Here is a 16,652-nt window from a genome sequence, read left to right as displayed (position 1 = left end):
CCATCTTTATTGTCTTTCCGGCTCCTACTGAAGACCTTCCTCTTTCAACAAGCATTTTTAAGTAAAGACCTAATCCCAGTCTGCATCTGTATTGAAATTGTTTTTAAAGATGTTTTTTAAAATGTTTTAAAGGTTTTTGGTTTTAAGATTTTTTAAAAAGATGTTTTTAGTGTTATATCACTTGTTTTTAGCTGTCCTGGGCTCCCTCTCGGAAGAAAGGTTGTTTACAAACAAACAAATAAGTTGTGAACACTGATGGCACTCCCGTCCCCTCCTGAGGGTATGTTTGTAAGTGCTGATTGCCTTGGATTTATTTTTCAAGGCATTCATTTTCCACCTGCGCTGAGTGGCAGTGTGATAGTTCTACTGTTACATCTCCTCAGAGAAGCAGTAAACATGGTTTCATTCCTACACTGATGATTAAGTTCCTTCTGAATGTGTGGAGATGCTCAGAGATCGCTGGAGGTCCCCACCTTTATCTGTCCAGTATTTTGTCTTTTTCTTCTGGGATGAACTTTGCTGGGATGAACTTTGCTGGGAGTCAAACGATGCCAGAGACTGGGTGTCCTGAGATTTTTTATTAAACATGGAGGATGTCTGTGACAAAAAGAATTTGCAGGCCATCGCTGAGGGTCACTGATGCTTCCTTTAGCTTAGTGAGAGCATCCTAGAATGCTGTTTTTTTAAAAAATAGAATCTCTGAACCTCTAGCACTAAAAGACAGCCTCTAAAAGCATGTTATGAAAGCATGTACTCACAGCAGGTCTGTAAACATAGACTTTCTAATGTAATTATAACAATCATAATGTGAATAGAATACATCTATTGAAGTTAAAACTGAGATTTTTAATTGTGATATATTTGCTACATATTAACATGTATTTAAAAGACTTTTTACCTGTATCAATAGTGTGTTGTCAGGTGGTTTTTGAAAAACCAAGTTGAAAGCATCTGGAATGGGGAGGGGGAATGCATCTGGCCAGGGAAGTGGTATGGTGCTATAAAACGTTCTAGAGGATAACATGGCTTGCTGAAAATTAGTCCAGAGAAAAAATAATCAAAATTTTTTTTGTTCCCATCAGCTTTCTAAGACCAACTTTTCCAACAACAATGACTTCCGGGCTCTCCTCCAATCCCTATATGCTACTTTTAAGGAATTCAAAATGCACGAGCAGATTGAGAATGAATACATAATTGGATTACTTCAACAACGCAGCCGGACTGTGTATAATGTACACTCGGACAACAAGCTCTCAGAGATGCTTAGCCTGTTTGAGAAAGGGTTGAAGAATGTAAAGGTGAGGTTCCAGAAATACCTTTGTTTGGTTACTGGATAGTGTAATGTCAAATTACATTTCTGAGACTTGTGCAATCTCATTTATACCAGTAGTTCTGGAGATGCAAGGCTTTTTCATTGTAGTTGTTTGATGTTCACTTGGAAGCAAGTCTTACTATGTTTAGTGAGGCTTATTGCCTAATAAGTGTGTTTTAGAATTGTTGTAACTTTATTAGTGCAGCCATGACTCCTTCGGGGGAAGGGAATTTATCTGTAAACTCATTGTTTCCTTCTTAGCAAGCTGCTGCTTTTTGCTGAAAGCAGTTTGAGTGATACCAACAGCTGACATTTCTAGCAATATGAAGTCTGAAAAATACTCCTAATAAAACAGGAGTTGGGTGGAAGGTGGATAAACATCAAAGGCATTGAAACTTGGTGGTGGTAACCAGTAAATTGGGTGGGAAACCTTTTTCAGAGAGAGCCATGTTCCACGTTGGCCAGCCCTCTTGGGGCTGTATGCCAGTGGCAGGATGAACAAATACAAGAGTGTGTGACCAAAGTGGTACTGTTCTTGTTCTCTTGCGCACCACATGCATGCTCATACAGCACACTCCCCTCAAGCATGCAGACTCTTACTCTCTTTCTCCCCCCCCAACTAGACTGGAACTCATTTTTGCCCCCAAATCCAATTGGTGCATTTGGGGTGGGGCGATCTTCAAGGAGATTTTATTTGGGAAAGGGAAGTTTAACCTTTCCCTCCCCAGCTGTACTCCATAAATATTACCACCCCTTCCAAGTGGCAGTCAGCATTGAAAGCAGCCTTCATTGGTGCTAACAGAAGGCTTTCCCCCCAAGCCTAATTGTGGCATGAGGAGATCACAGCGCAGGGAGGCTACACCCTTTCGTCCCCAGCTGCAGCCCCTGCCTGATTACCCCTCAGGCAGTAATTCATTCATTCATTCATTCACTCACTACAATTAGGCTTGAAAAATCCTCCTAGGCTTTTTTGAATCCTAAAACCTATGTGTGGGGAGAAGGGATGCTGCATACTGGATGGGAAGGCCCCAGGGGCTGCATCTGGAGCTGGGCTGCTGGTTCTCAACTCATGCTTTAAATGTGTGGATATGTCAGAGAAATACTTGCGATTATTGTCTTCTGGGCCAATGTATCTTATCTTTACAAAGCAGCATATGTAGTTAACTTTTCCATGCTCGTGACTTGTCAGAAAGTATTCCTTTGTAAATTTCTCATTTGGTAAATTCTCTTGGTACCACTGCTAGTATTCAATGCCTATTGCCGCCCTGACCTCCTGCTGGGAGAAAGGGCGGGATATAAACCAAATAATAAATAAATAATAAAGACCATAAATTATACTCCTTGTGACTTAATGAAATACTCAGTCCTTTAAAATGAAGGTGAGGGTATAGCATATATGATACACTTGTAAAATGTTAACCATCTCTACATTTAAAGAGAAACTACTTCAAAATCTACCTTAATTAGAGATGTTGATGACAAGTGTATATTTTTGGACTAAAAGATAGCATTTTAGAAATAAAATGTCACAGTATAGCGCTGGCCTCTGGGCACCTATTTTAAGACTTGTGAACAAGAGAGTTGATGATGGTGCTGATGGCTTGAACCTACTGCAGAAACTGATATAAACTAGCTGACACCTAACTCCAGTATATCTTCATATTTAATTTAAGGATTTTATAATTTATCAAGTTTTGAAATTGGATTACAAGTATTTGTAATTTCACATGGTACAACAGTTCTCTAATGGGATTTTTTTTATCATTCTCAGAATGAATATGAACAGCTAAACTATGCAAAGCAGCTAAAGGAGAGGCTTGAAGCTTTTACCAGGGATTTCCTTCCTCACATGAAAGAAGAGGAGGAGGTGAGCTGTACGAAGTAATGATTTCTGCCCCTTAAGTTAGAATGTACCAACAGGATCTGGATGGTAAATAAAGCTTCAGACTTGCTAGGTTTTCATTTGTAAAGGATTCATCTGTGAACCTTAACTTCTAGGTTGTTTATCTATACAGCTTCATGGATCAGCTGTTGCTGTCTCTTGTACTCCTTATAAACATACATCCAAACTCACTTCTGAAAATGAAACACTAATTAGGAGGGCAATCAGCCATGCATGTCGTGGTTCTTGTAGAGAAGCTGCCTGTTCGTTTGCAAAAATCATTTCATAAGTAAACAGTGTTACACTTCTGGCCTGTTGTTTAAGAATGCTGAAGCTTAGCTACAATATAGTGTGCATCTATGAACGTTTAATTCAGAGTAATTAAAGTTTTCACTTTTGACAGCATAGGTACTTTGATTTCCTGCTTAGCACGTGTACGTAAGCAATACCTTGGTGAAACATCAGTATATTGATTGTATGTACATTTGATTTTTTTGTATTTCTAAGCCTTGGTTTTATTTTGGTAGCTCTTACATGAATTTTTAATGTGAAAAAACAATTTATTTAAAGCATTTATACATCACCCATTTATTAAAAATATATTCAGAGCAGCTAACGAAAAACGGTAGTAGGAGAGTTCCTGCCCTCAAGACATGACACACAAGGGAAAGGAGATGGGAGGGAGGAGGAAAAAGGCAAGTTCAGGCATCAGTTTTAAAGTTATATTTCTTAATACACAGTTACATAGTTATGCCTACACAGATTCTAGCTGTACAGGGGAATAAACCCTCCTTGGAAAAGTTTCTCCTCTGTGTTCTCACCCCCCCCCCCCATCTGATCTGAGAGCAGAGCAGGTGACAATGTCCAGGCCAGGAGGACAGGGCTGTTCCTGCCATACAGCAAATTACTGCAAATTAGCATGAACTTTGCATCATACCAATTGCTTTGTGTGGCTTTAGTGCTAAACAGATTGCATGCCCCTCGCTGATAACTGCTGCTGTTGTGCATACACTGTGCTGAATGTATAAAAACTTTTTAAGAAAAATAAAGAAGGAAAAAAGCTAAGCATTTTTTTTGAAAAAAGTGTTCATAGTTACAAAAAACATGAATTTAAATCGTAGTGTTTCCATATATCCAAAATTATTGTTATTTCTCTGAAAGAAAAGTTTGCCATAAAACAGAAGCTTATATGCTAGGATACAAAGAAATATAAAACTAATGCTGTTGGTCCAAACAAACTTTAGACATGCTTCTTGAACAGTAGTTATCTTTACTTTGTGGCAAAAACTTCTGAACTCAATTAAGACATCAAGAGTAATTTGTAATGTGGCAGAACTGGATCTTATGGCAAATCTGCTGCCAAAAATGGCAAGCTCGTGTCTTATTCTTTGCTTCTTTCCCATAATGTTTACATGCTATCTGACAGTGAGGTTTTTTTGGTCCCTGCTCCATAACACTAGCAGAGCAGGGAAACTTATAGTGGTGTCCCACAGTGAGTTCCGGCAGCCTCCCCTAAGCTGGTCCACTCCAGATGTTTTGGATTACAGCTACCCTTAGGAATGATGGGGGTTGTAACCCAAAACGCTGGCAGAAGCCAGGTTTGGAAAGGTCGCATTACAGGGATGAGGTGGAGAATTAGAACTAGATGTCTGTCAAAATATAAAAAGAGCACTGCTGGTTAAGACCAAAGACCTATCTTGTCTAGCATCCTCGTCTCTCACAGCGACCATGCAGAAATGTGTGGGAAGCCCACAAGCAAGACATGCAGGACATCTACTTCTGCCTGACGACTTTTCTTTCTGTACGGCAGAATTGTACAGAAACATTGGCTGATTCAGGTCCCTGTTTGTTTTTTCTTTTAAAATAAAATTGTTGGGAGTCAAAAATTTATCCTCCAAAACTGTCCAGTTTGGAAGAATTGCTTGTATAGATGGGCAAATATAACAAGATTATAACATATTTCTAAGAATGTCCTTAGAACATCTGTAAGACAAGTTATAGATTTCTGTATGCATGGGAAAACAAACAATATAAATTGATATGTCTGTGGTTTTTTGTGTTATTGTCAGTCCAGATACTTACCTGCAAAAAACCCTGATTCTCTGTGTGCCATTTCTCTTCTTTGCAAGCATGCTATGTGTTTGATGGGCTCAGTATTTCAAAAACTAGAGCAAGTTGGGGGGAGTGGATTATTAAAAAATTGGCTCTTATTGTGTATTTTAGGTTTTTCAGCCGATGTTAATGGAATATTTTACTTATGAAGAATTAAAAGACATAAAAAAGAAAGTAATTGCGCAACACTGCAGCCAGAAGGAAACTGCAGCAGAAATACGTAGAGGTATTGATCTTTGGAATCAAGCTGAGGAACTCCAAAAAGCTTTTAAATATTCTGTGGATGAAAAGGCAGATCAAGGTGAATGTAACCTTTAATTGGTAGCAAATCTCTGAATTTCTGCTGGCTTTCTAGAAAAGAATGGTGCAAACTTCTGTAGAACGTAAAACTCTATTCCATGCAAATTTGAATGTGGGTGGGTCTTCCAACTAACTCCAGTCTTTTCAGTGGTCTTGTATCTGTTATGCTTAGTCCTGGTCATTCCTACTTGTTTAAACATTTTTCATACTTTAGATTGTACATTTTCACCCCAACTTGCTTTCACTTCCTGACTGAACATAGTGTCTAATAATAACAATAATGAAAGAGAGCAGAGGTAACAGTCCTGCAAGAAAATATCTAGGTTGTCAAAATAGGTAGCAGCAGTTCTGTTTTTCCAAGGGCATGTACTTCCTTGAAAACAGCAGTGCTTACTTCCAAGTAAATCTTTTAGTGTATGGCATAGATATTAATAGGTAACAGCCATAAGATGGTAAGAAAATATCAGAAAAAGTTCCCCAAATAGAATAATTTTGTTTCCCCCCCCTCTTGTTTTGGATGAAGTAACTGATATAAAATCACATTGGGTGGGCAAAAGAATTCACGACTTAAAGTGATGGCCTAATTGACACCTGAGGGCTTGGGAAGTAACAGATATAGTCTACAACCCAGGACAGAGTTGAGTATGGTTAAGTTTGTTGATTTTCACTACAGTTGTGCTTGTCTAATCGCTTAATGTTTGCACAAGGTGGTAGCAATTGAGTTTGGGGTAGCATTTATACCTCTTATTCTTTTGGAAAAGAATGCAAAGAGTTAAGTACCATGTTCCTGAGTGAGATATGTAAAAGTTGGTGGTCTTTTTTTCAGCATTTCTTTTCTGCCGCAGTTTCAGTGAGGGATACCTATTGTTGCATCCTAATAAGGATAATGCTCTATGATGTACTGCTGAAATATTGAATGTATTCCCATATATTTCAGAAACTGAAGAAACGGGGCAAACCACCAATATTATTCATCTTCCTTCTGAGGTGATGCTGACTATTTTTAGTTACCTTACCCCTCAAGAGTTGTGTCGATGTAGTCAAGTAAATACCAAATGGTTTCAGCTGTCTAAAACTGGATTTCTTTGGAAACATCTTTATCCTGTGCACTGGGCCAGAGGTAAGTAACTGAAATTCTCAGCTGTTTAGAAGCTTAAATTACTGTCCATTTTATGTAAAAGAAAAAGCTATTGGGATGGAGGGTGTATAATTTTTGAGGCATTATATTGTGTAATTTATTCTTATGGCATTATACAGCCACGAGAGTGGCTGTATACTATAGTCAGCATGGTTTTTTGCATTCTGCAATGTTAAATTGAAAATAGCCCCCCATGCCATTCTGATGCTCATTTCAAAACAAAACCTTACAAAACATATAGTCCTGAACTCAGAAACGCTTGCTTAACAACCCTCTAAACCTTCATGGTGATACACAAAACAGTCAGAAAGAATCGAGAGTTCAAAGTGTAAAAAGAGAGAAAAATCCAGACCCCTTTTGGACTTTTTTCTTTCATAGTTCTCATAATCTGTTGAAATTAATTAAAAATCAGCCATGTTTCAGAGTCCCTGTAATCCTATTACTGATGTTGCCCCATACTCTGACCTTCTGCAGTTTAAAACTTAAAACAATGTCTGGCTGATTTTAAATTAATTTAAGAAAGTTAGCATTGAAGTCTGTCACAACATTGGGCATGCTCAGTAAGAACCAATAGTGTTCTAAAGGCCAGACACACAGCTGCTTGGCTTGCCTAATGGAGGCCACACCTCGAGAGGAGACTGCTATTCCCCGGACAGAGCTACATACAGTGCAAGAGTGGTTTAACGGTCAGCCGCTCTGATTGAAGCTCTGCTAGTGGAACAGGGCATCGCCTAGCAACTCTCAGCACCCTTCACTAACTACACTTCCCAGGATTCTTTGTGAGAAGCTATGACTGCCTAAAGTGGAATAACGGTCTAGTGTGGATGTGGCCAGGGACAGCTTTGGTTTAAATTTGGGTGGGAGGCTGCATGTGCCTGCTGTAGAATAAAAAGGTTGGGGAAACCCTGAAAAGCAATGATACTGTTCACAATGTTTTCCTTTTGGAAAGGAAATGGGCTTCCCCTCTGCCCAGTACCCACCCATCCAATCTCCACCCCTCGTCCAGGTCAGTTTCACCTGTCCTAAGCATGATTGTACAGTAGTAAATCCCACTGAACTCAAAAAGCATGCAAATGATCAAACCTGCCCTCACCTCCTCCTGCCCCCCTTATCCCATCCCTCTTGCCTTTTCCCTCTCTCTTCCTTCACCCCTCCCTCCCTCTTCCTTCCCATCCTCCTCTCCCATGGTCAGTTTTACCTATCCTGGGACTATGACTTGGGAGGACAAGGTTCAAATCCCCACACAGCCACGAAGCTCACTGGGTGACCTTGGGCCAGTCACTGCTTCTCAGCCTCAGAGGAAGGCAATGGTAAACCACTTCTGAATACTGTTTACCATGAAAACCCTATTCATAGGATCGCCGTAAGTCGGAATCAACTTGAAGGCAGTCCATTTTATTTTGAAGCATGGTTGCACAGGGGTAAATCCCACTGAATAAGTATGCAAATGATCAGACCTGCTTTTCCCCTCCTTCCTCTCCCTCCTCCCTTCTTGCTCTCCTCCCCTCTTCCTTCTTCCTCCCCTGCCCACTCCAGGCTTCCTTCCCCATGGTCAGTTTTACCTATCCTTAGCATGATTGCAAGCGAGTAAATCCCACTGAACTCGATAAACATGCAAATGATCAATCCATTCTCAGCAAACTTGCGCAGGATCTCATTTCTTACCTCCTGGACTAAAAAGCAGGTAAATTCAGTAAGAGGCAAAAAACCTTGTGGTTTAAGAATGTACCTATAGCCCACAGCTATTTCTATCAAACTTTAAAAAGCAGGGAAATTGGGCAGCTATAGTGAATGCACCAGGGAAGCAGGAGACCTGACCTCCTCTCTGAGATATTGTACTGTCCTACAAATTTGTAAAAATGCAAACACAATTTGGGTTGGTCTTTCATAGTCTGTTAAGTAGCAACATATTGTAATCCATCTGATTTTACATCAAACTGCAGTTTCAGATTCAACTGTTAATGCACCCCAAACAAAAATAGAGCATAACCTCCAGTTTGAAACAGAAAAGCTATCTTTACCATCATATGACATTGACCAATAAAAAGGCTTTGAAATTAATAAAAGTAAAAATGTATAAAAATAAATGACACAGATTTCTATGATGAATAATGAGAGAATTACAATTTCTTAGGTTAGATTCTCTGTAGAAACAGTAGTAGCACAGAAAAGAAGCAAAGTAAGAACACCAACGTATTTACAAAAATGTAATTCTCCATCTTTGGAGATGACAGGTGTTGCCACCACTCACCGTATGCTCAGAGGCACATGTTACCAAGTTCTTCCAACCTACACAGGAAATGGATTGGACTGTGAAAGACCAACCCAAATGGTATTTGCATTTTGACAAGTTTGTAGGGCAGTACAATATCTCAGAGAGGAGGTCAGGTCATTCCTAAAATGGAAATGGACTGCCTTCAAGTTGATTCCAACTTATGGCGACCCTTTGAATAGGGTTTTCATGGTAAGTGGTATTCAGAGGGGGTTTACCATTGCCTTCCTCTGAGGCTGAGAGGCAGTGACCGGCCCAAGGTCACCCAGTGAGCTTCATAGCTGTGTGAGGATTCGAAGCCTGGTCTCCCAGTTCATAGTATAGTATCTCAGAGAGAAGGTCAGGTCTCCTGCTCCGATTCGCTATAGCTGCCCAATTTCCCTGCTTTTTAAAGTTTGATAGAAATATCTGTTGGCTATAGGTACGTTCTTAAACCACAAGGGTTTTTTTGCCTATTAATGAATATCTATATTTGATTCTACAAATCAGATTGCTTGGACTTTACTTTCCATCTTGTGGAAACACATTTATGTCGACTAGCATTTACTGGGCTTGCTTTTTGAAGGTTCTGGGCACTTAGACCAGTACACCTAACACTGCGTTAAGTTGTGTTATTTAAGTTCAAGTAAGTTACCTTTATTAGCATCCTTGATGGTGTATCGAGTGTTAAACAGAAATCTATTACTGTTATGCAGATATGTAGTTAAAAAGGCAAGTAGGCTGCATGATCATAAGTTTTGGATTGTGTTCCTAGGTAGTATAAAGTTTAGTTTAGCTTCAACCTAAGGTACAGTACAACCAATTAGTATGCACCGTTGAATGAGTTTCAATCTGGGAAACTGATTTAAATCAAATCAATTTGAAGTGGTGACTGAAAATAACTAAGAGTGGATAAATAATTCCTATATCTTGTATATCGGGAATAGCTAGCCTGTGGCCATCCAGATATTGTTTATTTATTTATTTATTTATTACGTTTATATACCGCCCCATAGCCGAAGCTCTCTGGGCGGTTTACAGCAATTAAAAATATTAAAAACAAATATACAAATTTTAAAACACAAAAAACAATTTAAAAACACATTTTAAGAACAAGGCCAATGGTCAGGGATGATGGGAGTTGTAGTCAAACAATATATGTAGGGCATCACGTTAGCCACACCTATAGCACATGCAGAATAGGTTTTATCAAATGGAACTTTGTAGTACTTGAGACCAGAGCAGCATTCAGTTGAACTGGGAGGCAGGATTCTTGTCTTTTTGACAAATTCTACATGTGCAGTCCCTAAGGATTAAGGATGAAGAGAGCAACATGCATGAAACCACTTCTGTATTTCCCGCTGCCTGTAACTCCTTGAAGAGCCTACTGCTTCCTGTGGCCTGGGGATAGTTTCAAGGTTGCTCTAACATAATTACATGCTTTCCTGTTGGGTTATTAGGAGACTGGTCTAGTGGCCCACCAGGTGATCTTGATACAGAACCTGATGAAGAATGGGTAAAAAACAGAAAAGATGAATGCCGTGCTTTTCAGGAATGGGATGAAGATGCTGATATAGATGAATCTGGTAAGCTAAGGTGTCAAATATATCTGCCCTTTACAGTATTGTCTAGAGCACTGCTCTCCAACCTTGGTCCTAGGTGTTTTTGGACCACAACTCCCATCAAAACCAGCCAGCTTAGCCAATGGCTAAGGAAGATGGGGGTTGTGGTCCAACAACATCTGCAGATCCGAGGTTGACAAATAGTGGTCTAGAGCATTGTACTTGTCAAGGATACTATGAGGCCATGACTTGTTTTTACAGAGGGGTAAGTATGTGTGTTTGAAGGGGTGTAGACACCAGCGACTGAAAAAGTGAGTTGCTAACAGCAGCACTTTCAAAGGGACTGTTGTTTGTGGGTTAACAATTCACTTTTGTCATCTCTGAAGTGGCTGTTTTGTTATTAGTTTCAGCAGGCACGTGTTCAGTGTTCTACAAGGAAAGCTGCTTCCTCAAAACAGCTGTATTTCTGGCTTGGGCAACATGGAAGCAACCAGGCATAGGTTGCTACTGGTTTCAGTGCCTTACAGTAATAGTATTTAAAAAATATTCTGCTGCTGTTATATTCAGTAGGGCAGGAATTGCCATCCTTTCTGGACCAATTCAACATTTTGAGTTGTAAGAGAGGGTGCTGAGGATACCAGTCATAAAATGGCTGCCATGGGGACATGGCATAAAACAAAATCAGAGAAAACAGTTATTGCCGCTTCTTCCCCCCCAAAAAAAACACAACAACACAATTTCATGCATATCATGAAATGAAATTTATTGTTGTTACAATCATTTGACCATTTCAGACAGACAAGATACAAAGACATATGTCAATAGAATAAAATGGGTACAAATAATTTCAATATTTAGTTTGACAATAAAATAGTTAATAATTGATTCACATTAGGAACTAGTATGCAGCTATATGTTTCACCATTGCTTTCCTACGTTGAATAGCAGCAGCACTAAATTTGGCGACTGCAAATGTCACCACAGGTGAGTAGTCTCCTAGTAAATAATCAAGATAAAATGATTCAGGTCTGCCTGGGTAAGGCAATAAAATAGGTAAAATCAATTGCTGTCTTAAATCACAATAATAAGTACATCTAAAAAAGACATGTTCATTGGACTCATATCATGAGAAGTCAGCTATGTCCTGCTGGTCTTGGCTGTGGAGATACAGAAAAATGATATACAAGTCGACTTCAGAAGTAAGTCTCTGTGTTTAGGGCTTAGTCCCAGGTAAGTGGGTACAGGATGGCAGACTAAGCTTTGGTTTTGGATTGGCATTGGGGTAAACAGAGTTCTTGTGCCTTTAACAGCTGTAAGTACAGTGAATTCTTAATGAGCGCCTGGACATCAGCTCCTGCATAGCAGGAGACATACCTAAGACTCTTTGTTTTCACATTTTGCATTTACCATTTGTGGAGGGGATTCTTTAACATCCACCCACTTACTGTGTACAAGTATTTGCAGAAAAGAACTTCTAGGGAGTATCTGATCTCAGATGAATTCACCCATAGGAAAGATGCATCTTGGTCGCTAGGAAAAAAGGAAGGGCAAACTGGAAATTCCATTAGAAAATAAGACAGTAGCAGGAAAAGTGCACTAAAACAGAAATTCATTAGGACCTCAGGGATTCCTGTTGCCTGGCTAACAACTCTTACCAATCACAGCTCTGACTTCACTCATTGGCTAAAAACACTGATAGGCAGGAGCAGCTAGGCTGGCTCATTTCACAGGAATCGCTTAGAAGGGTACCAGTACATTTTGCTTCATAACTGTCTTCTAGAAGAACTAGAGACTTGCTTTTTAAAAAAATGAAAGCTCAGAGTCTTGGGTCCCTTCCAGGATGCCAATGAAGCCCTTCATGGGTGCCAGGTTAGTGACCCCTAAAATAGAGGATGGTGTGTGGTTCCCATAAAGCCATTTATCTCCAGTGTCTATAGTACTCTGGTTCATACTTACACTTGAACCCTGTGCAGGAGTTTGGCTGAAAGTATGTGGGCTGAAAGTGGGAGGCAGTGGGGCACATATGCAAGCCTTGCCCCCAGTGTCCCTGTGTATGCTTGCTCACTTCAGATCTTCCTTGTGAATAGGAACCCCAATAATGAAGTAATGTACTGTAAAAATGTTTTATTTCTGGCAATCAGATTCATATGCATATGGAAGTTTGCAGATCACCCCAGAGACATTCAACCCAGATGGAGTATGTAAATTCCACTGAGGTTAATAGGACTACTCATTAGTGATGTTGCACTCTTGCATCTTTATAGCGAACAATAGATTCAGCTTGAGATGTTTATGAAACCTTTCTAAATGCAGACTAAAGTGCATACAAATTTAAAGTGACATGTAATTTGATGCTTAGCAAACTGTTATGTGGAATTCTTAAAGTCAGGAGTGCAATACCACCCATGATTTCTACCCCCACCCTTTTTGCAGAGGATGGATGTGGAGACATCAGTAGAACACCATCTCCCATGTATTTCAGGTCTTCATGAAGATAGTTGACCCATAAGGTAAAGCTGTATTTGAAGGGATGGCCACATTGCCGTACTCAGCCCCTGCGAAAATTATGCTTTTGTTGATAGGATTTGTCTAGCAAGTACATTTAGAAACATTTATTTCATGAATATCCCAAGTGTGATCAATTTTTTACCATAAATATGAAATTGTGCAATGTTTTTCCTAAGTGTTCCCATTAATCTCTGTGCTTAACCTGCACAATATGAACTGTGGGGAAGTGTATTCCAAGTGATTTGCAAACTTCCATATGCATACGACTTTAAGGTGAAATATGCCACAGGTAGTTGGAAGTGACTCTTTTGGTCCTCCCTGGCACTATTCTTTCATAACAAGAGAGAAAATCTGTTTTTCTCAAAAAAAAAAAAAATGCAAAACATTTGGATGCCTGATGCATTTCGAAAGGATTTTTCTGGGGGTAATCTCACTACTGAAGTCTTCACTTAAGGGCTTCTTAAGACTCCAAAGCCCCTGAATGAAGAATTCAGTACTGAGATTACATCCTGAAGAAAGAGAGAAATTTTTCTGAAAGGCATTAGGCAATTTGGCATTTCTTCAGGAAAAAAACAGATTTTCACTCATTTTTGTGGTGATCAACATTAAGGGTCTTTTCAGTTGTGATGCCCCATTGGGTAATGCCGCTCCAGGGAGGGTTGCATAGTACCAGATTCATTCTCTTGTCAGGGCCAAGTAAAGACCTTTTTTTGCCCCTGCCTTCCATTATACCATCTGGTCTGTGGTTAATTTTGATTATTTTTATTGGTACTGCTGTTTTTTGGGGCCTATGTTTAGAGTTAAGTAACCATACTTACACATATGTGTGAGGGGGTTGTGTGGGTAATATTGATTGGCTGGTTGCTTCTAATGTCACTGCTTTTTTTTAAGTCAGGGTGGGTTGAGCTTAACATTTACTGTAAGATCTCCAAACCTAATCCATCAAGTTCCCTTGAGGCATAGCTTCCTTGCTGCTTTGCTTTTGGAAGAAGCTTGGTTTTTGTGCGTGTGGTATGCTGGCTTCAGAATAGAAAACTATATACTTTTCCCAAAGTCAAATTGTTACTATTAATTCCGTAGACAGCTATCTTCATTATATTGAAGGTTGACTTATGATTGGCAAAACATGCAGGGAGATACTCTGCATCTGGAATTTCTTTTTGAACTAAGTACCTATGCTGCAAATTTTATTTTACTCATTAGCGAGCCTTTCATTGGCACAGACATCGTTTGGTGTATAGATTTTTTTTTTTAATATTAATGCATTTACATAGTTTGTATATATGTTCATTTTGGATTAAATTTGTCTTGATCCCTTTTATAGAAGAAAATGCAGAAGAATCTTTGGCTATCAGCATTATTCAAAAAGAGAAGGACTTGCTTCAGGGTTTAATCCATCATGTACTCCCACGTGTAGGCACCTCAGTGAAAACGATTGTGCTGGCGTACAGCTCAGCCATTTCTAACAAAATGGTACAGTATACATAATGAATACATTTGGGAAATCTATAAAGAGTAATAATAATGTTTGAATGCATGTTTTCATTAAAATAATCCATGTGCTTCTTTTCTGCTGTAGTCAGCATTCAAGGTGGATTAACAATATAATGATATTAATATAATCTCTGAAACAAGTTTTTATTGTTATAGTCACTCCCTTTTTTATTGCTGCCTTGAACTGATTCTTACTTTTTTTTTAAACCTAGGTCAGACAACTTTTAGAACTCTGCCCTAACTTGGAGCATCTTGATCTCACTCAGACTGATATTTCTGATTCTGCATTTGAAAGGTGTGCAATTTTGGGGGGTGTCTATTGTTTACTTTGCCAGTTGTAAAATATCAACAGTATAGTAATTACAAGACCTTGATGTTTAACTTGGTTACGTGAACTATTTTTTGTGGCAGGAAATCTTAGTTTTGGAAGTTGTTATAGATCATGAGATCTATAGAGTAATACAGTAATATATAACTGTTGTGGTTCTGGATAAGACCCTAATCTACATTGGACTTGAACAGTGTGCTTGCTCCTGTGTGTCTCTGAAAAACTGATAAAGTATAAAGCTTCTGCCACTGTGACACGCTGGATTGTGTGTTTTACAAACCAGACCATCAATACCTAGACATACCTAAACATGATAAAAAAAATAATGTGATTAGCTATAATTGCATGAGATTTACACTTCGGTAGAATGATGTGGGAGCGAGTACTGAGAAGGCAAAAACCACAGCCCAGATAATAATTGCAGAAACATATATAGATGTTAGGCCTGAAATTCAGATATTGCAACTACTGCTTTTTTCCTCGGATTATGTTTCTAGAATCATAGACTAGTAGAGTTAGAAGGGGCCTATAAGACTATCGAGTCGAATCCCCTGCTCAGTGCAGGAACCCAAATTAAAAGCATGCCTAACAGCTGGCTGTCCAGCTGCCTCTTGAATGCCTCCAGTGTTGTGAGACGCACCACCTCCCTGGGTAATTGGTTCCATTGTTGTATCACTCTAACAGTTAGGAAGTTTTTCCTGATGTTCCGCCAAAATCTGGTTTCCTGCAACTTGAGCCCATTTTTCCATATCCTGCACTCTGGGATGATTGAGAAGAGATCCCAGCCCTCTTCTGTGTGACAACCTTGCAAGTACTTGAAGAGTGCTATTATATCTCCCCTCATTCTTCTCTTGTCAAAGCTAAACATGCCCAGTTCTTTCCATCTCTCCTCATAGGGCTTTGTTTCCAGACCCCTGATCATCCTTGTTGCCCTTCTGAACCTGGTCCAGTTTGTCTGCATCCTTCTTCAAGTGTGGTGTCCAGAATTGAAAGCAGTACTCAAGATGATGCCTGAGCAGTGCAGAATAGGGGGGAACTAGTACTTCATGCAATTTGGAAACTATTCTTCTGTTAATGCAGCCTAAAATAGCATTTGCCTTTTTTACAGCCACATCACACTGTTGACTCATATTCAGCTTGTGATCCACAACAATTCCAAGATCCTTCTGCCATGTAATATTGCTGAGCCAAGTATCCCCCATCTTATAACTGTGCATTTGGTTTCTTTTTCCTAGCTGTAGAACTTTTCACATATCCCAGTTAAATTTCATTCTGTTTTCAGCCCAGTGCTCCAGGCTATCAAGATCATTTTGAAATTTGTTTCTGTCTTTAAGGGTATTAGCCATCCCACTCAATTTTGTGTCATCTGCAAATTTGATAAGCGTTCCCTGCACCTCCTCCTCTAAGTAATTAATAAAAATGTTTCCTGGTTCCTCCTTTTGAAGATAGGGGCAATATTAGCTGTCCTCCAGTCATCCAGCACTTCACCCATCCTCCATGATTTTGCAAAGATAAAGACAGTGGTTCTGAGAGTTCCTCAGCCAGTTCCTTCATTACTCTAGCATGCAGTTCATTGGGCCCTGGAGATTTGAACTTGTTCAAAGTAATCAGGTATTCCTTGACCAATTGTCTGTCAATCTCCAGCTGTAATCCTGCCCCTTCAACTTGTACTTCACGTTTGCCAAGAGGGTCATCAACCCCCTTTGGGGAGAAGACTGGGCCAAAGTTCAACTTTGAACACTTCTGCCTATTCTTTGTTATCATT

General features: G+C 39.5%; 1 protein-coding gene across 1 annotated transcript in view; it reads left to right on the top strand.

Annotated features, from left to right (window-relative positions):
- The window catches only part of FBXL5 (F-box and leucine rich repeat protein 5), a 47,914-nt gene that overhangs the window by 9,530 nt on the left and 21,732 nt on the right, over window positions 1-16,652 (top strand). Inside the window, exons 2-8 of the mRNA XM_061583632.1 lie at window positions 1,083-1,298; window positions 3,084-3,179; window positions 5,418-5,607; window positions 6,544-6,726; window positions 10,456-10,581; window positions 14,390-14,538; window positions 14,772-14,854. Coding sequence (XP_061439616.1) covers window positions 1,083-1,298; window positions 3,084-3,179; window positions 5,418-5,607; window positions 6,544-6,726; window positions 10,456-10,581; window positions 14,390-14,538; window positions 14,772-14,854 — 1,043 coding nt within the window. The remainder of the gene's footprint in view (window positions 1-1,082; window positions 1,299-3,083; window positions 3,180-5,417; window positions 5,608-6,543; window positions 6,727-10,455; window positions 10,582-14,389; window positions 14,539-14,771; window positions 14,855-16,652) is intronic.

This window comes from Rhineura floridana, chromosome 9 (genome assembly GCF_030035675.1).
Source record: "Rhineura floridana isolate rRhiFlo1 chromosome 9, rRhiFlo1.hap2, whole genome shotgun sequence".
NCBI classification, from domain to species: domain Eukaryota; kingdom Metazoa; phylum Chordata; class Lepidosauria; order Squamata; family Rhineuridae; genus Rhineura; species Rhineura floridana.
Note: the sequence above shows the minus strand (reverse complement) of the source record. Positions and strands in the feature narration are given on the sequence as shown.